This window comes from Ctenopharyngodon idella, chromosome 16, assembly GCF_019924925.1.
Source record: "Ctenopharyngodon idella isolate HZGC_01 chromosome 16, HZGC01, whole genome shotgun sequence".
Classification (NCBI taxonomy): domain Eukaryota; kingdom Metazoa; phylum Chordata; class Actinopteri; order Cypriniformes; family Xenocyprididae; genus Ctenopharyngodon; species Ctenopharyngodon idella.
This window is the reverse complement of record NC_067235.1, coordinates 22,132,088-22,155,397: the sequence shown is the minus strand read 5'-3', so window position 1 is coordinate 22,155,397 and position 23,310 is coordinate 22,132,088. Positions and strand designations below refer to the sequence as shown.

Genomic DNA, 23,310 nt, shown 5'->3' with positions numbered 1-23,310 from the left:
CTTTTATTTTTTAGTCAGTTGAAACAGTTTTGAGTTTAATTGATCGAATTTCGTGTCTCTGGAAAATAGCCTATGATATTGTAGCTATTTGTAATATCAAAAGTTTTTGAGTCTATTTGCTAATAAGGGATTTATGGACACATTGTTTTTAGATTTGTGTACAAAAATATATTGTTTTTATTTTGAGCTGAAAAGAAAAAGGGTTGGAATTGGGACATTTTTATTTTGATATTTTTATGTAATTCATGGGGTTATTATTCAGTAATTGCATGAGTTAGATGTACATTTCTTCACTAGTCATTAAAGCATATAGATTTTTATTTCATGGTATTTTGTTTGTATGTTCTTGTAAAGCGCTTCGAGATGCTACTTTTAAAGGCTCTATATAAAATAAAGTCTATTATTATTATTATAGGCTAATTAAGTGAAATAATTCAATTTGAATTCACATTGTTATTATGGCATACCTTCAATTAAAAATATGGACATATTTGAAATTTAAAACTTTGTGTTATAGAACTAAATTAACAAATGTTTCTATTTATTTCCCTTAACAACACATTGGATGATGCATCATCATCCTGCATGCTATTTTATATTTATTTTTTATCTAAATAAGTGGACATCTTCCCCAATCTTATAATAAATATATTGCACACCCATTTGCCTTCTTGCAGACAATTACAATTCATGGATAAATTGAAGGACACATGAACTTCTGTCTCCATACAGCTCAGCAGCTTTATTTACAAAAAAAATAAAAAATCACAATCGATGTTAATATAGGCAATAATACATTAAAACAAAATAATATGTTTAAAAATGATTTACATGGTAGTAACGAATATTCAGAAATAATTTTCATCAAATTGATAAAACAAGAAAAAATAGGCACATGCGACACATTTACATTGTAGTTAATTTAACCCTTCATCATCCGGTCGGCTGCATCATGGCAGTTATTAAACAAAAGTTTGTACTCCGCTCCTCCAGCCTTCACGAAATCAGACACCGTCTTTTGCTCCCACGAAAAACATTTTGTTCTTTAAACTGTTTAATTAAAAAAAACAAAACAAAAAAAACAATGGTTAAACAAAGACCAAACTTATTAGAGTGCATCAGTTGTTAAATCAATTCATGGGTCTTATTTTAAAAACATAAACTTTCATACATTTAAAAGGATGTTATTACTGTATATTCACATCAATAAATACAATAATTTGTTTTATCTGTTGCACAAATATGAGCGTTGCAAAATACTTGCCTTCCAATTACTGCTCATATGATGGCCATACAACAACGGTCTGGATTTGCCATAGTTGTTTCCTTTCCGTAAATCTTCCAGAATTACTCTAAAAGCAGAACCAGCAGACATGCAAGTGTAATTACATTTAAGTACTGAGCCTTTTGTTCACCATAATGCATATAACAAAAGAGGAAAAGAGGCACAAAATCACTTTCACAGACATACCTTGATTGTTCCCTGCTGGTGGAATGACCTGCCTAATTCAACCCGAGCAGCTGACGCTTTAGCCATTTTCAAGAAACGGCTAAAGACAAATCTTTTTCATCAACATTTGACCCATTAATAACTTACTATAACTTACTCTATTCTTTTTCTATTCTATTTTATTTATTCATTTGTTAATTAAAAAAAAAAAGGATTGCTACATGTAGGCTACTGTGCTAGATTAACTGGACTTGTCACAGCAACTTGTCATATAGCAACTTTGTGCCGGCCCAAATCCGGCATACATCTGCCATGCGTGGTATGATGATCTGGACCACATGTGGCGTGGAATGATGGCACTTGGATGGACCGCTCTTGTTTGCCAGATCTGAGCCACAAGCAGGCTATAGCAATACCACATGTCAGCCAAGAGCAAAGAAATAAAAAAGAATTTGGACCTTATCTGAGCCACAAAATCTTTATATATTTTTTATAGAATCATCTTAGCATTAACAAACCTGTTAACAAACAGAATCACTGAAGGAAAGAAGAGAACAGAAAAAAGAGACAAACAGAAATAGAACTGACTTCAGCCACAGCCTTAGATTAAATCAACTGAAGATAAAAGAAGACATTAAACCCCTCCAGATCTCAGCAGAAGAAGATTAAACAACTCCACAAACAGTAAAAAAAAAAATTGCATTGAACCATTAATACATTTGAACTACAAACCCTTTTACTACTGCAACGTGAAATCACAGTGTACTGCAGAAATCAGTTAGAAAATTTTATATAAAAAAAAAAAAAAAAAACCATGCGCTACACTGACAAACACAGATATGAGCAATCAGCATATGAATCTCAACAATGGTGACAACAAAATATTCAGACAATCTGATCAACTCTGGACATCACAAAAAGCTACTAAAAGACAGAACAAAAACCACAGCAAAAATAAAAGCAAATAGTTAGAATTAAACAAACTAATAGGACAATTCAGCTGCATAATTTATTCATGCTGTGATGCATGCTGGGAGTTTTGTACTATTGTTCCCAGCATGCATTGTGGCATGAAAATTTTGTCACCTTTGTTGAGATTCATGTGCTGATTCTTTATGTCTTTGTGTGTCATCTTAAAACCTTCTTTTGTGTGTTTTTTTATTACACTTTTTGATCGGTTTTATTTCATTATAAGATTTCATTGACAGTTGGTTTTGTTTCGTAACGCGAGTTCAAAGATGATCAGTCTTGTTCTATTATGAGATTTCAAAAACGGTCGGTTTTGTTTCTTTACAAAATTTCAATGATCGTTGATGTTGTTTCTTTACGAGATCTCAGTGGTTGACAGTTTTGTTTTATTCAGTTGTGAGATTTCAATGATGGCGGTTTTATTTAGTGATGAGATTTCAGCGTTTTTGTTCGGTTTGTGCGATTTTGTTCGGCTACGAGATCTCAATGACGGTAAGTTTTGTTCCTTTACGAGATTTCAATGATGGTCAGTTTTATTCCGTTATGTGATTTCAATGACAGTCGAGTTTGAAACGATTCAAACTGTTGGTTTTGTTTTGTGACGATGTTTTGTGAAGATTTCAATGACGATCGGTTTTCAGTGTCAGTTTTGTTCCTTTGCAAGATTTCAAAGACAGGTCGGTTTTGTTCACTACAAGATTTAAATGATGGTCGGTTTTGTTCCTTTACGAGATTTCAACGACAGTCGGTTTTTATTGTCATTCAGTCAAATTTTCAAAACAAAACCGACCGTCATTGAGATCTAGTAAAGGAAACGAAACTGACTTCACAGTGACATGAAATGAGAAGAAAAACAAATGGAGGACAATCGGCATTGTCAACAAACTCTCCTGTCACACGTTCTGCTTTACAGTGAAAAACAAAACAGAGAAAAAGGAATATGGGTTACCTTCTTTCTCAATACTCCACTTTCGTGGCATGTTTGTGGCTGTCAAGTTTCAGCTATAGAAGCACGCAACATCCGACTATGTTTTGTTCTTTATGAGATTTCAAAGATGGTCGGTTTTGTTTCCTTGTGAAATTTCAATGATGGTTGGTTTTGTTTCCTTGTGAAATTTCAATGATGGTTGGTTTTGTTCCTTTACTAGATCTCAATAACAGTCAGTTTATGAGATCTCAGTGGTTGACAGTTTTGTTAGGCCTGGGACACACTAGACGATTATCAAATCTTTACCGATTTTAAAACTGTGGGAGACTATAGACATAATGACAGTTTATTCTCATTATCAGTTAAATAACTGTAATGACACCACACAATAGAAGATTTTTGGACAAAAAAAATCATTTGCGATAAGCCTCTAATTGGGCCACATGCCCCAATCGTTCGGGGGTGCAAACTGGGCTCAAAATCTGGCTTAAAATCTTCAAGTGTGTGGCCAGCCTTATGAGATTGGTTCTGTTTTGCTTAGAGATTTCAATGATGGTCAGTTTTGTTCCTTTATGAGATTTCAGTTTTGTTTGGCTACGGGATCGCAGTTGGTTTTGTTTGATCTAGCAAAGGAACAAAACTGACTTTATGAGATTTCAGTGATGGGCTGTTTTGTTCCATTACGACATTTCAATAATGGTTGGTTTCGTTTCGTTACAAGATTTCAGTGACGGTCGGTTTTGTTCTGTTATGAGATTTCAATGATGATTGGTTTTGTTCATTTACAAGATTTCAAAGACAGTCGGTTTGTTTCCAAGATGAGATTTCAAAGATGGTCAGTTTTGTTACATTATGAGAATTCAATTACGGTCGATTTTGTTCCGTTGAGAGATTTCAATGACAGCCTGTTTTTTTCTGTTTTGAGATTTCACTGACGGTCGGTTTTATTCTGTTATGAGATCTCAATTATGTCTGTTTTTTTTTGGCAGCAGCTATTTGAACTAAGTACAAATAGCTATAAATGCTATTTACACTAAGTGAAAATAGCAATATATTATATTTACACTAAGTGACAATAGCAGCATTTTCTTAGTGATATGCTATTTACATTAGGTGAAAGATAGATTCTATTTACACCATGTAAAAGTATCAGTTCTTTGCAACAAAAGTAAATAGTAATTAGATGCTATCTATACTTTATATTGGTAGATACTATTTGCACCTCAGTATTTTTGTACATCAGGATGCAATAATATCATAGAGTGTAAATGATTATATTTATTAAAATTAGGGATGCACCGATACCTTTTTTTAAGGACCGAGTATGAGTACCGATATTTTTTACTCGCCGATGCCGATACCGATGCCTATACATTTATTAATTTCTCTTTTATTTTTTTGGTGATGTTGCAGTTTTCCAAGTACAACACAGTAAGACTCATGAATGTAGGACAGCTTCTTTATTATTACTCTAATGAAAAAAGTTATACATTTTCATGTGCTTGTCACAAACTTAAAGAACAAAAATTTCACAGTGTCCAATATCCTTCAAAGGGCATAATTACCAATATATAAAATTGTTGTTATATTAAAAGAAATTTACAAACAAATTATAAATAATACAACAAAATACTATAGAGATACAAATTAAATAAACTTGTTTTTTCAGATACAGTAGGTTTATATACCATGTATACATTTATTTAACATATTTTGTTGACATTAATTAATGACAAATATTTAAGTAGGCTATGGTCCCTTTAAGACCGAATCCATGGATACTGACACATATCCTGTTTTCACCCAAATGTTTAGGTCCACTTAAGCCATAACTGACTGCATTTACATGAGATACTCCACAAGATGGACATTTTGACGACTGTGTGTGCATTTGACCATTCAGGCGCAAGGAGAACTGAGCGCACGCTGTCTGAGAGAAATGGATGCTGCTGCCTTATTGGGAGAATGAAAACCTTCCCAACACCTTCCCCTAAATAAATACTTCTACTATTATTAAACACTCATTAGGCAGTTTATTTCCACTTTTTGAACATTATTTTCATTTTTATCGAAAATAAATACATTTCTGATGTGATATGTGATTGGAAAATGGTTAAGAGCAATCTCGGCAAAACGCGGATTCGAACCTACGTCAATCGCGTTAAAAGCCAGGTTTGGGAGCCTTATGCGCTATTGTTGCGCCACTGAAGTTTTTGAAATCTGCGCATATTTTTAGGCAGAAGTAATGTAAATAGTGTTTGCCAACAAGGGATGCTATTTGCAGTTAGTGTAAATAGACACTCCTTTTTTTTTTGAATTCACGAGATCTCAATGATTGTTACGGTTTAACTGGTTACCGTGTTAAGTTGTGACCAAACCATAGGACCAAACGCCAGATGTGAACGATCGGCCGCAGATTCGTCAGTACCAAAAGCCTGTGCAATTCGTCCATTACAATTAAACATGCCCTACATTATGCTGGTATTATTGTAAAGATTACAATAAATAACATTTATTGCGTGTAATGGTAAAAATTTGTTAGATAAAAAATTTGTTACAAAAACACCAATAAAGTCATATTTATTATGGGATTCGAAATGCGTCATAAAGGAGCAATCAGCTTAATGTTAAAGCGTCACGATGAGTTATTGTTTAAGCTCACAAAGTAGAAAGTTGTTGATTTACAAATCATTCAAAAATCTTCTTTGTTTCTTTATGAGAAGGGCTGGGCTCATGTTAGCTTGTACCTCACGCTCACAAGCTGATATCACATTACATTGTACGATACTTGAATGGCATTTTCTCGGCAAAACGCCGCTCCCCCAAATATTACACAACATAATAGCCTACTTCATTAATCACCCAGTCTTTCGATGAAGACGTTTATTCACGTTTATTATGTATTCTGCATATGTCTTGTGCAATGCAAAGGGCAGTTGTTAATGTTTATGTATAAAGTAGGTTATGTCGTGTAATATTTGGGGGAGCAGCATGCGTTTTGACGAGAAAATGCATTCCATACAATTAATGTGACTATGCTATATATCAGCTTGTGAGCGTGAGGCACTTTGATTTGTACATCAATATCTTCACGTATTCTATCGCAGTTCGATAGCTCATCGCGATAAGACGTTAAGCTGACTGTTTTTTTGTTTGTTTGTTTGTGTTTTGGACGCAGTTCGAGTCCCCTAACAATATGACTTTATTGGCGTTTTTGTGAAAAAAAAAAAAACTTTTTCCATTACAAGTAAAGAAATCTCTTAGGCCTATTTGTTTAATCTCTACAATAATACCAGCACCATGAAGTGCAAATATTTAATTGTAAAATTCATCTTTGTATCACAGAAATAAATAGCCTAATATTTTAATATTAAAATAGAAAAACCATTCTTTTAAATTGAACTAATATTTTACAATATTACTGTTTTTCTGTATTTTTGATCAAATAAATGCAGGCTTGACGAGCATGAGACTTCTTTCAAAAACATTAAAAATAGTAATAGAAAAAAAATAGAGTGCTTCCATGTAAGTTGTAAGAACTAAATGAAGTATATAATTTGTGATGTGAAACTAACTAACTAACTACGTGTGTGATGTAATGTAGGGATTATTTTTTGCCCCAGGGTTACACCCCTTATTTTCTGGGGTTTATTTTAACCCTTTATTCAGTACAGCTTATTGCGACTGTACTGGGGCGTTGGGCGGTATGTATGGACTGTTTTCACCAGGGTTACACCCCTTATATTCTGGGGTTTATGTTAACCCTTTATACAGTACAGCTTATTGCGACTGTACTGGGGCGTTAGGACCCACTCAGGCCACAGGTTGATCAGACCCGCGGGCCTCTCTAACACCTCTTCCTGCAGCTACTCAGTCTACCAGGAGGTCTCCCATCCAGATATAGACCGGGCTCAACCCTGCTTAGCTTCAGTGGGTGTGCAGGTGAAAGCTTCAGGTTGACCGCCGCTGCAGGCGGTCAACGTGCAGCACCTTTCCAACCATAGACCTTCTTACGTAGCAAAAATGTATGGGAATATACTGCAAAATATAATGTGATATATTACATATACATTTCCGTATATGGGATTGGGAAACTATAGCCTAGCGCTTAAATTTTTCAATGTACGGCACAAAAAGAATTGGAACGCATGAGTGAGACTGTTACGGCGGGATGAAGGTCCTTTTTAAAATAATACACGGGAGTACGTTCGTGTGCAGTAGGCATATGCATTTCCAAACGAAAAATGTTTACATTTCTTCAACCTGTCGCTGAAATGTTTCTACAAATATATTTCCCTTACAAATGTACACCTTAATAAAAATAATTAAAAAAAAAAATAATTCCCACTTGTCTTTTCATTAACAGATCGGCGATTTTTTTGTAAAATTCTTTACACAGTAATCATCAGAACATCTCCTCTCCTGTCTCTGAAAATATTCGGAATTTGAAATCATCCTGTAGAAGCTCATATTGAAAATTAGTGATGGGACGGTTGTTACCGGGGCTCCGATGCTCCGACGCAGTAAGCACACTGTACTGACGCTTGTATCGAAATGACAATACCACGTGATTACCATGCAGTATCGGAAAATCGGGAGGGCTGGTTTGAAAAAATGGCGCTTCACCTTATGCGTAAAAGGAAATGCATTTAATTATGTTTTATTGCTGGGGGCTCAGAGACGCCGAACAGAACATAAGGGTTAAACAGCCAAAATATTTTTTCAACTGTCCTGTCAATTATGATCACATCATTATTTTATATTATTGATCAATATGTGAATCCATTGACCAGGCTAGAGTTGTGGTCTCATTGTCACAAATTAATTTAGATGAGATCAGGTCAGATTAGATAGAACTGTATTGATCCAAGACAAGAGTGATTCTGTATGTCAGGGATTTCCGAAGCTTTGTTTGGTCACGTGCTTTTTCAAACCGTAGATCTGCTCCCCGATTTGTTAGATATGGTGGAGAAAACAAGTCTGACCACCAGATGTCGCTAATGCGCACTGTGTTAAAAGCTTCGAGTAATGAACTGTTTTTCGACACAATTTGATGAAAGCCTCAAACGCTTCAGAAAGCCTCGGTTTCCCATCACTAGTATTAATATAGGGGGAGATGTGTTAGTGTTTAATGTTCTATTATTTTGGAATTTAAAATGGTTTCTGGTATGAATAAGTTTTTGGGGTTACCATTGTGCTGAAGGGTAGAGCCTGTGGTTAGGGTGAAGTACCAACATGTGTTTGTTGTGTAAAGACAAGCAAGATTGTGATTGTTTGTTTGTTGGTGTATGGTGAAGTACATATAACTGTGTACATACGTGTTTTTGTTAATTAAATATGTGAAGCAAACGCACGGTAAGCTTTATAATATTAAAGTAGACAGAATATAAATGGTGTAGTGCTTTATAAATTACAGTATGCGTATGTAACTACTGCTTGTGCTCAAACTCAATTCTTGGAGACCAACAGCTCTGCACAGTTTTGTTCCAACCCTAATAAAAGACACCTGATTTGTAACTGACACCCGAGTGTCTCAATATGCCTATTTGAACAGTATACACTTTTGGAGTTTGTTTAGATCAGATTATTGGAAAGGTCAAACTTGTAAGGGATGTTCTCTGAAGAGATTCAGTGTGACTAATAAGTAGATTATTCCCTGAATGTACACCATCGCTAACTTTAAAATAATTTGAGGTTTAAATGAACTAGCCTATATAAATTAGCCTAGGAAATAAGAAAATTATGCAGACAATGTAGTAAGTGATTACTTGTACGTTAAGAAAAAATGAACAAGATCTGTAAATGCATTGTACTTTGGATTCAGCCACCACACTCAATATGGCCAAGAGAAGCAGACCCAGTGCAGTCTTGAAGGACATCATGGTTCACAGCAAACAAAAGCTTTTGAGAATCTGATGAGATTTTGTTACGAGCATTTTATATATCCCTGGGATCCCTCCCTTTACCAAAAGCTTAATTCATTGCTGATTCATCTAAACAAACATGACATGCAGAGGCTGTGCTTTGGGCAAATGCAGGACTGCACAGTATCATAAAAGAACTCCCTTGGAAAACACTGGTTTGTTTATGTCAGTAAACAAACTGAATATTTATGTACAGAAAAATTAAACTTAATTGCATAAATATTTGCGTATACACTAATTGCAAATAGTGATAGATGTTATTCACAAAAAGAGGAAAACTGAAGTGATATGCTGTTTGTACTGAAGGTAAAATATCTGAGCAATACTGGACAGAGTTAGTGTAAATAGCTAAATAAATTTGCCAAGAGGTTGGCTACTGTATTGTAAATAGCTACTGCTTAATAATTATTCTGACTGTATCCCATTTGTTATGAAATACCTTACCCAAGATCAGATAATTTGATCAGAGGAAGAGTTGTTGTAGTAGAGTGTTGTTGCTATGCTGTCATTTTACGGCGGACTGTTCCACAAACGAGGGTCAATTCAATGCTGGATTTGCACAAAATATTAACATTACGGCTAGTCGATGGGTTGAATCAACTCCACACTACATAAATGTATCCACTAACCATTCAGAAACATGCAGTTGCATTCTAAAAGTTGTAACTTCTTCCTGTGTCTCTCTTTCAGTGTCCGACTCCGGTTTGAACAATGTAAGGCTGAACACTGCTACTGACAATCGTCATTTTGGCTGCGTGAGATTCTCCAGCTTTGTTGTTGTTGAGCAACTGAAGCACAAGCTTTTAAAGCTCCGCCCTCTTCTGGAAAGCGGCCAGGAGCAGCGGCTCATTTGCTTTTAAAGGGACACGTAAAAATGGCGTGTTTTTGCTCACACCCAAATAAGGGCAAATTCGACAAGCTATAATAAATGATCTGTGGGGTATTTTGAGCTGAAACTTCACAGACACATTCTGGGGATACCAGAGACTTATACAGTATTACATCTTGTAAAAGGGGCATTGTAGGTCCCCTTTAATAGAAAAATTCTCAGAAGTTTAGAAGCTCCCTCTGACAGTTCGAGAATTTTGTATACTTTATTGCTCAAGTAATCTTAATCTCCACATTTGTGTTATTCTGCTGGCAAATGGAAAGTAAAAAAAGTCAAAATTGCTTGCCACAACTAATCTAAAAGGGGTAAAATGAACAAAAAAAAAAAAAAACAGTATTCAAGTACAGGCGAGCAAGAACACAATAAATAGTTAACGTAAAATATTTATCCAAAACAATTAACTTTATTTCTGTGCTTGCGCACCGATGATATGCGATTAATGCTTGTTTTTTGATAATATACGACTAATCACTAGTGTTTTGTTTGTTTTGTTGTAAAGAGACAGAACCATTGTAGTATGTTCAGCTCGTAACCTCTGTTGTAATGTGAACTGTCGTTTAATTGATAATTTGTTTTCTACATGTGACTCCAAATGGCTATAAACATAATTTGAATTTGAATTTAAGGAAGTGAAATAAAAAAATGTTAACATTTAATTGTTCTGTATGACCGATACAAGTGTCTTACTTATAGGCTTCAAACAACACGGGGTATTTCTTAGAAACATTATGTGATATTAATCCATGTTTAACATGATAAATATAATTTTTTTTATTAAATATATACTTCATTATATTTAATAAATTATTTTTTATTTTATGGAAACTTTAGCCTATTGTTAATTTCCAGTAATGCTCTAATTTACCCCAAACTATTCAAAATAGAGATCAAAATCAGTAGATTAAAAATTTGGTGTCAATGTTTTTAATTCATTTTAATCAATCAGTATTTCAAAGTTATAAGAAAACAATGTGATGAACATTTTGTGGACATTTTATTTATGTTTTAATGCACAACTCCTGCACAACTCCTCTGTTGTGCATTAACTCCTCTGTTGTCCTCTGTTGTCCTCTGTTGTGTGACTTTGTTCAATTTCTTTGATTTGGAGTGGCTAAATGTAACAGAAACTCAAGCACAATGGTATTATTTTTAAAAGCTCATGATACTGCACCCCACAGCGAATAGCTGCCTGCATTATTTTATTTTATTTTATTTCTCAGAGCTTAGGCAATCAGCAGCGATTGACATGACCACCAATGAAATCTGAGAACACACCTTTGTCGCCATCTGCAGCTCAGATGAAAAAGTCTAAATAAGTCATGATTGATCTAAAAAGTCTAATATTAGCCTACAAATTTCAAACCATTTAAGATTTGAGTCATTTCAATATTGTGTCTGTTAATTTTTAAATTTCAAAAGATTAGCCTACTAATATTCACCATTGAAACAAAATGATACATTTAAAAAATATTTATTTAAGAAACACAAGAGAGTCACAAGAATGTATTATCAAATGAATCATAAAAAAGTATTAAAGTGATGCTCTCTTCATAGTCTTTTTACATCGAATTTAACCATCCATCATCCGGTCGGCTGCATTATGGCAGTTATCAAACAAAAGTTTGTAGTTCGTTCCTCCAGCCTTCACAAAATCAGACACTGTCTTGCTCCCACGGAAATCTTTTGTTTCAACAATCTGTCCATTAAAAAAAGAAAGAAAAAAAAGTTTAGCACAGACCAAAATGATTCTCTAAAGTTAAATGAAATTGCCAAGAGAGTGCATCAGGTATTAAACAAGTCTAATTTCTAAAAAAAATACAGACTATACAGGGATAAAATACAGTCTTTAATATACAGTTGCAGTTACAGTGTCTCTTGCCTTCCATTTACTGCTCATATGACGGGCATCCACAACAACGGTTTGGGATGAGATGCCGTAGCCATCTCCTTTATGGACCAGCCATTTAGTGCCGTCTTCTAGAGTGACTCTAAAAGCACAACCAGCAGAAGACATACCTAATGTTCAACACATTCTCAATATACAAGTGAGATGTATTCACCATGATGCATATAACACACAATAAAATGACAAAACTGTTCATTATATCTTGATTTTACCTGACTCCAGAGTGGCTGAGTATGCCTACTTGGATAGACATCCCCTCCAAAGGTCTGGTCATCCTCTCTGCCTTGAAAACTTTGGAGTTGTATAGTTTCCTTAGATCAGACATTTTGGAAAGGTCGTAACTGTAAGAGTTTCCTTTCCCTGAAGATTCAATTTGATGGAAAATAGATTATTCATATGAACGTGCATCATTGTTAACTTTAAAAGTAAGGTAGAAGGCAGAAAATCCTTAATCTGCATTCCTGTTGGTTATTAAAAAGAAAAAGAAAAACTATAGAGAATGTGCAGACAGTGTAGTGAAAGTAATGCTAAGCAAAATGAAAATTAACAAGATTTGTAAATGTACCATTGCCCCATGAGGATTCAGCCACCATGGCCAACATGGCCAAGAAAAGCAGACCCAGTGCAGTCTTGAAGGACATCATGGTTCACAGCAAACTGAAGCTTGATAGAAAGTTTGTTACCACAGCAATTTTTATACTTTTTTGACCCTGTGATCCTCCCCTTTATCAAAAGCTTGCTTCACTACTGATGTCATCTGAACAAACATGGCTTGCCCAGGCAGTGCTTTGGGAAAGACCAGGATTGCACAATTGTAGTTTGAAAGGTTATTGGTTGGAGAGCTGTGCTGTTTTATTTCTGAATCTCCTCCAGAGTTCGTTTTGTTCTGCTGGCAAATAGAAAGCAGGAAAAGCCAGAATTGCACAACTAAACTGAGAAAAAAACAAAAAACAAAAAAAACCCAACACACTGAATAACAAGTGTCAGGGGGAAATAAATTCTTATTTAGTAGACAATGTTATTAAACTTAATATGTTATCCATCTTACTTTTTTATTGAATTTTAGTTTTGTTGAATTTACTTCTGGAAAACAAAGTCATGTCTATTGACAGTTGCCAATAATAAAAACCAAAATTAAGATATAAATTGAGATGTAAACTAAAGTATTTTTGTTATTATGTTGTAGAATAATGGAAATTTTCAATGCCCTTCAAATGCTTACCAACAGATGTGTTCAGTGTCTTGGTTTGCAGAAGAATATTTCCTATTCATTTTGATGGACATTTCAGAAACATGTAGTTTTAAAGGGATAGTACACCAAAAAAAATCATATACTCACCCTCAAGTTGTTCCAAACCTGCATGAATTTCTTTTTACTGAACACAAAAGAAGATATTTTGAAGAATATGGGTTACCAAACAGTTGATGGACCCCATTGACTTCCATAGTATGGAAAAAATACAATGGATGTCAATGATGTCCCACTTGAAGGTGAGTAAATGATGACAGAATTTTCATTTTTAGGTGAACTATCCCTTTAAGCTTTGAACCAACCCAATCTCTCCTAAATGAATAACAACATTGCAACATATCAACAACAGGCGAATGATTGCTAATGCCAGGCAGTGTGGTTTGAGTTTCATGAAATGGCTTAACTCAGATTTTCACAATAGTGTCTAGAAGTTCAAAAACAAAAAACATTCAGCAGGATGAAAATAACTTGACAAGGTTTAGAGTAGAAGGCCTAGACCGATGTGCTATGCAGCGGAGCATCTCTGAATTGTCCATATGTTACTATTAGAGCCACGGTCAAACCCACAGTCGATTCATGGCATTTTTAAGAATCTGACACTCTATGTATTGCAGCATGACTCAGTCAGGAGTCACTAATGACACTCATTTATTTTTACAGAGCTGCACATTAAACTGCCATTAAAGCGACTAGTGTGCCACACAACCACAGAATAAATGTCAGTATCACACAGAAAATGTAGATGGAGGTTTGCCTCACTATATGACAGCCTAAAAGAGGCGTATATCAAATGCATCTCCACACACTTAGCGTAAAAAACAGTCAGTGACCAATTTACACATCAATTGTAGACATTTCTCCCCTTATCGACGCTTAAAATGAGCAAGTTGGAATGGATAGGACGCTTGAAAAACATGGTGAAGAAGAGTCCTTTATATTCAAATTTCATAATTGGTTTTGTGATGCTGGGACTTGAGCAACTTGTGGAGATAGACTTTGCATGCCCTTGCAACCCAAAGCTGAATCTGCTGTTCTCAATGGCGTATTTTGTAGTTCCCGCTCTCTTCTCCTTTGCACTTTTGTTTTATATTCAAAGCTCACAAATCAGCAATTATTCAAGCTGTTTGCACTGCGCTTTAGTTTGTCTTACTCCGGCCATTCTCTGGATAATGCTACTGTTTTTTGATGGACAATACTTTGCCTGTGCGAAGACTTCATGGGAAGGACTGACGGTTCACACGGATATAACTGCTTCAACAACATGGTGTCAGCCTTTAATCGAACGTGACAACAGCACAGAAAAGCAAATGACATTTTTTAGCTATCGAAATAACTCTCAGGTGAGCATGATGATAAAATCAAGATGCTGTTACAATTGTGTTGTGTTTGATCAAGCTATATTTTTCTCTATGAGTTGATTATTACCTGGTCCCAAGTTTTCATGTACTCTTTTAAACATGAATGTACTTCTTCAGCTAGTGGGACTGTGCATACTGCTCCTGATCTCACTCCCTCTGATGTGGATTGGCATTAGGAGGTGGTACCACACACCAATAAGAACCAAAGAACTTGAAAATGAACAAATAGAAATGGAGGATTTGAGCCCATCGACCGCTCTGGACACTGTCTCTACAACTGGTGATCACAATAGAGATGAATTTTAACAGCTTTAAATAAAACAGCACTGGACAGAAATGACTTTATTTTTTTACAGTTAGACATTTTTCATTTTCACAAACCTCATGTTTAAAATTCATAGGCTTTTTGGTATGCATTAAATATAATGGAATAAATAAACTTGTAAAGTTTGTATTTTTTAATTGTATATAATTTGGTGTTGTTGCAACAGAAAAAAACAACTTTGTGTTAAACACTTCTGAAGAAGTAAACCATATTTTGCCGTTTTCTAATGAAACTGTGTCATATTGCAGCTTTTACCTTTAGCAGCTGTCATGTAGAGTAACAAACCACTTCCTGTCATTTACAGCAAGGCCATGTTTAGTTTGTTTTTGAATTACTTTCATTTTCGATGACATACTCAGATATTAAATCATTAGATATTTAGATGTAATTTAGATGTTTCTAAATGATATCCACTGAGAGACAGTTTGATGTTGGGAAAAAAATAGGGCAATTCTTGAACCTTTGACATCTCGAACTTAAAGCAACACACATACCTCCAGACAAACACATCCAACACTATACTACAGTTTATTAATGAATAAATAACTGCTTTAAATATGTGATATGTAGTAGCTGTAGTAAAGCACACTATGATGAAGGAGATAACACAAAAACTCTTTATTAACAGTGCAAAATACTCAGGGGATCACAGGAACAACATATGAGAAACGCATAAATCATAAATGAGAACCAACAAGGGACTGAACATAACAGGGAGTATAAATACAAGGAGAACATAATGAAAGACAGGTGCAAATCATAAGTAGGCTAATCATAGAAACAAACGAGGACAATCAGTAACCCAGGAAACCAAAACATAAGTGTGAGGACCCTATTGGAATTGCTGTCAATTATATTTGTTCTCTGAAATTAATCGCATTTTTGAGGGCCTAAACATGCTCGAAAACTCATGAAATTCTGCACACACGTCAGAAGTGGTAAAATTTACGTCTGATATGGGTTTCAGAATTAGGTGTGGCAAAATGCCTCGATAGCGCCACCTACAAAATTTAAATTAAGTGCCCTTCGTGCTACGTTTCACGTACAAGTATGAAATTCGATAGACAGATGTAACAGCCCAATAAGTCCTACAAACTTAGCCCTACAAAAAGTCCCTGGGTGCAAAATCTGAAAACCCAAAAGGAAGTGAGATATTTTAAATTTTCTCTGCAAAAGTTTTGCAGTTTTTGCCATTTCCAGATGTACTTTAATGAACTCCTAGATATTTTATCAGATCAACATCATATTTGGTCAGTCTAATCTAAAGGCCTCTGCGATGTTAAATTGCAAAGCTCTTGAGTTTTTACTGAAGGGCGTGTCCGTGGCGGCCTGACAAAGTTCGATGTTTCGCCATGAAACAGTAAGTTGTTGTAACTCAGGCATACAATGTCCGATCTGCCCCAAACTTAACATGTTTTATTAGAGTCCTGGCCTGAAGACATTTATATGGAAATATTCAGTTACAGTCATAGCGCCACCTGCGGGCAACAGGAAATGTCATGTTTTACACTGTGATTAACTCCAAATTGAGATTTAGCCAAAACAACACCATATTTGGTCAGTCTAATCTTAAGACCTTAGCGATGTTAAATTGCAAAGATCTTGAGTTTTCGTTGGAAGGCGTGTCCGTGGCAGCCTGACAAATTCTGATGTTTCGCCATGAAACAGGAAGCTGATTTAACTCAGGCATACAGTGGCCGACCTGCCCCAAACTTCACATGTGTGATAAGAGTCCTGGTTAGTTATAGCGCCATCTGTTGGCAACAGGAAATGGCATGCTTTACACTGTAATTCACTCCCAGAAACATTTAAATATGCCATGAAGTACCAAACATGCTAGAAACACGTTAAATCATGCAACACCCGGCTCAGTGCTAAAGTATGCAATTAACGCCACGAAACAGGAAGTTGTTGTAACTCAAGCATACAATGTCCAATCTGCCTCAAACTTTACATGTTTTATAAGTGCCTTGGCCTGTTTTATAATTTAATATATATTCAGTGTTTTTCTTTATATTCATAATTTATATAAGTGCCATCAAAGTGACTAGTGCACAGTGTCTTTCAGAGGTTCAAATCTCTCAATTGCATCCACAGAGCTGAGTCCGAGACACAAGATGTGAAAGCTGTGACATTTACTTGCATCAATGCACAAAAGACAGTCAGCAATCACTTTCAGTTATAGTCTGTACATCTCCCGACCATAACAACGCAGACAATGAGCAAGGAATGGGTAGCATACTTGAAAAAAACAGCTGAAGAAGAGTCCTTTTTGATTCAAATGCAATTATTGGCTTTTTAATGGTGGGACTTGAGAAACTCATGGAGATGGATTTTGCATGTCCTTGTAATCCAAAGATGAACCTGCTTTTTTCTGCAGCATATTTTGTGATTCCTGCTCTATTCTCAGGCGCACTCATGTTTTATATTCAAAGCCCAATTCATTTCTATTTGATGTGGATGAAGATGAAATTCATTAAATAAAATGTACCAAAGATTTTGTCATATGCTTCATGGTATAACAAAAATGTTCACTTCAGATAATAGCACTGGCCCTGCTGGGTCTGATTTCTATAGTTCTGTTTGGCTTTGGATGTAAGAGGTGCTGCGAGCAAGCAGGAACCAAAGAACCTGAAGCTGTACAAGTGGAAATGGAGGATCCTGCTCAGCGTTCAGCACCCCCTCCTGAACAATCTTCATTAATTGAGGGCGAAAGCAGAGGCGCATCTGAACGGCTCTAAATAAAGAAGCTTTTTTTTTCAGATCTTGCAAAAAAAAAAAAAAAAAAAAATGACATCATGGTGAGAAACCACATCCTGTCATTCAGTGCACTGCCTTTATGTAACATGGTACGGTATGCTGCTCACATTCACTGATTGTTATTTTTCATGCTTTTGGCTTGTGTACTGTCTTGTAAGTTTGTTAAATAAAATAAAGTACACATTGCAACTGATTTCTGTCACTTGTTGCTAAATGTTAAGGTATATGAGGTTATAGGGTGAAACTTAAGCATTAAGTGTACATTGACCACCTGGTTTTGGTTGCAGTCAACCTTAAATGTTTCCTCAAGGCAGGAAGTTGATCTTCAATCAAATAACAGAAATAAAGACTTTTATCAATCCCTTAACCAGCAACCCCCACTATAGCCAAAAATGACATATACCCAAAATGAAATGGCTGCAGCTCTTGAACCCTTTGGTCTACAGGCAAAATCCTGGTCTTGTTTGAAAGCAGACATTTGACAATTTCTTGTCTCATAATAGTACAGGAACAGTTTTAAAGAAGCTCAGATAAACTGAAAAATGATTATCACTTTTTTGTACGATACTTTCAAGAAAAAAAAAGACTAGGATTTGAGAGGTTTGAAACATATTTGAAATAAAGATAAATGTTTTACTAAGCTTTGGTCTTTTACTAAACTGTATTTTCTGCAAGCTTTTAGGTGTCTATCAAAAAAAGGACACTTGGAGACTAGGACACCTGATATAAAGGGTCCATTTAATTCAGAACTACTGTGCACACCAAAATGCACATGAAAAACCAAAGAGCTTTGACAATTTAAACGCTGCTTTATATATACCATAGTACTGAATGAGTACCATCTATTTACTTACAATGATAGTCCAAAGTATTATTATGGTATTAGACCATAATAATTATGGTATTAGACCATAATAATAGAACTTGTCATAATATATATGTAACCCTCTTCGCTGATGTGCTTCCCCGACTGTCTCTGCGTTGTGTTAGTGTTGGAGGGGGAGGTAAAATAGGAAGGACACCAAAGTCGTTGGTGGAGTCAATGCAGAGCAGCTTTCATTTATTAGGCTTCTTTTCCAATTCAGCCACTCTCTGTCATCCCAGTCATCACTTAATTTAGGTTAAACCCAAATAAATGGAACAAAGTAAGTTTACATCTTAAGATTCTCTTTGAAGTGTGTGTGGGAAATGTGCATGAGTGAGTGTGTTGCTAAGGCAGTTCTTCTTCGCTTTAACTTTTTCCCACACTTTCCTTCCTCTTTCCACCTTCTCCTTGTCACTTTCACCTTGGAGGACATGAACCTCCAGTGACAGTCTATTTGGTGGGCACCTTTTCTGCTCAGGATATCTCCTCTTTGGCTGGTCAGCATTTGAGACTTCCAACTGTTTTATTTTAAATATTACTTTTTTACTAGGGTATTGCACAGTCTCTATCATAGATTCAAATCTCTCAATTGCAACCACAGAGCTGAGTCTTACTCTGAGACACGTGACATGAAGATGTGAAAGGTGTGAGTATTACTTGCATCAATGCACAAAAGACAGCCTGCAATCACTTTTACTTTTAGACTGTACACCTCCCGACCTCAACAACGCAGACAATGAGCAAGGAATGGGTAGCATGCTTGAAAAAACAAGTGACAGAAAGTCCTTTTTATTCAAATGCAATTATTGGCTTTTTAATGGTGGGACTTGAGAAACTCATGGAGATGGATTTTGCATGTCCTTGTAATCCAGAGATGAATCGTCTGTTTTCTGCAGCGTATTTTGTGATTCCTGCTCTATTTTCAAGCGCACTCATGTTTTATATTCAAAGCCCACAATGCAAAACAAAGCGTCTGATCTCTACTGTGACCTGCATCATTCCAGCTTTGGTTTGGATCATGCTGCTATTCTTTGATGGACAATACTATGCCTGTGCAAGAACCTCATGGGAAGGACTGACGGTTCACACCGATATATCCGCTTCAACAACGTGGTGTCGGCCTTTAAACAATCCTGACAATATCACTGAAAAGCAAATTACATTTTTTGGTTTTCGAAATTATTCTCAGGTGAGTAAATCATTGGGTGATTCAATTCTGTTTGATGTGGATGAAGATGAAATTCATTAAATAAAATGTACCAAAGATTTTGTCATATGCTTCAAACTGGTATAACAAAAATTTTCACTTCAGATAATAGCACTGGCCCTGCTGGGTCTGATTTCTACAGTTCTGTTTGGCTTTGGATGTAAGACGTGCCGCGAGCAAGCAGGAACCAAAGAACCTGAAGCTGAACAAGTGGAAATGGGAGTTGGTGCTCAATGTTCAGCACCCCCTCCTGAACAATCTTCATTAATTGAGGGCGAAAGCAGAAGCCGTGCATCTGAACGGCTCTAAATGAAGAAGCTTTTTTTTCTTATTCACATCTTGCAAAAAAAAAAAATCATTTAATGTTCACAAAATTTAAAAAAAGAAAAGGAAATAAATAAAAAATGTTTTGCAGCACATACTCATCCAACTGTTCCACAAAGTGCATTTGTTTCTCAGAAGTCTTGACATGATGGTGAGAAACCACATCCTGTCATTCAGTGCACTGCCTTATGTAACATGGTACAATATGCTGCTTACATTCACTGATTGTTATCTTTCATGCTATCTTGTAAGTTTGTTAAATAAAATAAAATACACTTTGCAACTGATTTCTGTCACTTTTTTGCTAAATTTTAAGGTATGTGAGGATATAGGGTTAAACTTAAGCATTAAGTGTACATTAAGTGTACATTGACCAACTGGTTTTGGTTGCAGTCGACCTTAAATGTTTCCTCAAGGCAGGAGGTACATTTTCACAAAACAGAAATAAAGATGTTTGTTAACCCTTTAAACAGCAGCCCCACTAGCCTAAAATGACATATACCCAGAATGAAATGGCTGCAGCTTTTGAACCCTTTGGTCTACAGGCAAAATCCTGGTCTTGTCTGAAAGCAGACATTTGACATTTCTTGACTCATAGTAGTACAGGAACAGTTTTTGAGAAGAAAAATGACTATTTTGTACGATACTTTCAAGAAAAAGAAAACAAGACTAGGATTTGAGAGGTTTGAAACATATATGAAATAAAGATAAATGTTTTACTAAGTTCTGGTTTAAATTTGAGGATGATTCTGATTAAACTGTATTTTCTGCAAGCTTTCAGGTGTCTATCCAAAAAGGACACTTAGAGACTCTAATAGGACACCTGATATAAAGAGTCCATTTAATTCAGAACTACTGTGCACACCAAAATGCACATGAAAAACCAAAGAGCTTTGACACAATTCAAATGCTGCTTGATATATACCATAGTACTGAATGAGTATCTGCATGGTATTTACGTACAGTCCAAAGTACTTTGAAGAATATTATGGTATTAGAATGCAGGCCCAAGATATTCTATATACAGTATATTATATTCTATTGCATCTGCTCCGGTTTACTTGATTATGAATAACAGGCAGATGATTCGCTGCAGATACATCACTCATATTATGTGGTCATATCCTGCTGTCTTCCGATGATGAAGTTCCACCATAAATATTAGCATTCTGTCTCGTGCATAACTAAAACTAACAGTAGGATTTGTGCATTTCGAGGTATTTTTATAAGAATAAAGTGTTTACCTACATGAGAAAAGCTAAGCAAGTATAGTGTTTAACATATTATAAAAAGCTATATTTTTGCCTCATTTAACCAAAATCCACATTATAGATTGCAATTGGAAGGTATTACAAACACTCACTGTGCTTTAAATTGAGTTTAGAGTAAAAGCATTAATTTCATAAAATGTTTTATTAACAAAGTTAGAGAGGAACATGTTCAAATGATCTACCCAATCAGCACTTTAGGAGGTCTATATATACATAGATAACTCACTTATGTTTTTTATGTACTCACAGCAGAGTCAAATGAGGTCTAGCTCCTCCTCTCTGGCGTTACATACAGTATAGTTAAGGAATATCAGACAAAAAAGAGTGATTTTCCCCAGGTATCAGACCACTGAGGGAACCACTTGTTTCTCATAAGTCTTAACAATATGAACCACAACCTGTCATTGGATGCATTTTTATTATTTTATTGTGTGTTATATGAATGGCCCTTTGACCTTACATATTGCCTTACAAGTTTGATAAATAAACTGCACATTGTAATAAATGGTAACACTTTACAATAAGGTTCATTAAACATTAGTTAATGTGTTAACTAACATGAACTAACCATAAGCAATACAATTGTTTCTGTATTTACTAATCTTCGTTAACATTAGTTAATGAAAATACAGTTGTTCATTGTTTGTTCATGTTAGTTCACAGTGCATTAACTAATGTTAACAAGAATTTAATAATGCATTAGTAAATGTTGAAATTAACATTAACAACGATTAATAAATGTTGTATAAGTGCAGTTCATTATTAGTTCATGTTAACTAATGCAGTTAACTAATGTTAACTAACAAACATTATTGTAAAGTGTTAACTAATACATTTCAAATCACAATTTATTACTGTCATGTAATGTTATATTTAAGCTACAGTGGCAAGAAAAAGTATGTGAACCACTTGCAGAATCTGTGAAAATGTTAATAATTTTAACAAAATAAGGGAGATAATACAAAATGCATGTTATTTTTTATTTAGTACTGTCCTGAGTAAGATATTTTACATAAAAGATGTTCACATATAATCCACAAGACAAAAAAAATAGCTGAATTTATTAAAATAACCCCATTCATAAGTATGTGAACCATTGATTCTTAATACTGTGTGTGGTTTCCTGAATGATCTACAACTGTTTTTTTGTTTTGTGATGGTTGTTCATGAGTCCCTTGTTTGTCCTGAGCAGTTAAACTGAGCTCTGTTCTTCAGAAAAAATGTCCAGGTCCTGCAGATTCTTCAGTTTTCCAGCATTTTTTGTATATTTGAACCCTTTACAGCAGTAACTGAATGATTTTGAGATCCGTCTTTTCACACTGAGGACAACTGAGGGACTCAAACACAGCATTTGAAAAAGGTTCAAACATTCACTGATGCTCCAGAAAAAAACATGTGGAATTTGAAGATCAAGGTAAATTGTATTTAATTTGTCTTCCGGGAAACATGCAAGTATTTTCTGTTGCTTCCGAAGGGCAGTACTAAACGAAAAAAAATGATATTCAAGCGAAATAAGAAAAATTTGGACCTCTTCATCCTGTTCAAAAGTTTTCACCCCCCGACTCTTAATGCATCGTGTTTTCTTCTGGAGCATCAGTGAATGTTTGAACCTTTTTTAATAGTTGTGTTTGAGTCCCTCAGTTGTCCTCCATGTGAAAAGATGGATCTCAAAATCATTCAGTCACTGTTGAAAAGGGTTCAAATATGCAAAAGATGGTGGAAAGCTGAAGAATTTTTGGGACCTGGAGATGATCATGAACAACCATCACACAACAAAAAAAAAAACAGTCGTAGATCATCCAGGTAACCACACACAGTATTAAGAATCAAGGGTTCACAAACTTTTGAACTGGGTCATTTTAATAAATTCAGCTATTTTTTT

The 23,310-nt window shown here is 35.3% G+C and overlaps 1 protein-coding gene and 2 long non-coding RNA genes across 3 annotated transcripts; 2 read left to right on the top strand and 1 right to left on the bottom strand.

Moving 5' to 3' along the window:
* Positions 1-12: 12 nt before the first annotated feature.
* LOC127497519 (uncharacterized) lies at positions 13-11,558 on the top strand. The gene is made up of 2 exons (XR_007925570.1): positions 13-2,911; positions 5,163-11,558. It is a non-coding gene; the product is annotated as an uncharacterized LOC127497519 (long non-coding RNA).
* Positions 11,559-11,615: 57 nt separating this feature from the next.
* Positions 11,616-12,878, bottom strand: LOC127497518 (uncharacterized). Its single transcript, XM_051866019.1, has 4 exons — positions 12,632-12,878; positions 12,279-12,426; positions 12,040-12,148; positions 11,616-11,856 (listed from the first exon to the last, which is right to left on the bottom strand). Exons 1-4 carry the CDS (start codon positions 12,708-12,710, stop codon positions 11,731-11,733), a joined length of 462 nt encoding a protein of 153 aa, XP_051721979.1. The 5' UTR covers positions 12,711-12,878; the 3' UTR covers positions 11,616-11,730.
* Positions 12,879-19,298: 6,420 nt separating this feature from the next.
* On the top strand, positions 19,299-20,444 carry LOC127497189 (uncharacterized). Its single transcript, XR_007925477.1, has 2 exons — positions 19,299-19,815; positions 19,939-20,444. It is a non-coding gene; the product is annotated as an uncharacterized LOC127497189 (long non-coding RNA).
* The last annotated feature ends 2,866 nt before the right edge of the window (positions 20,445-23,310 follow it).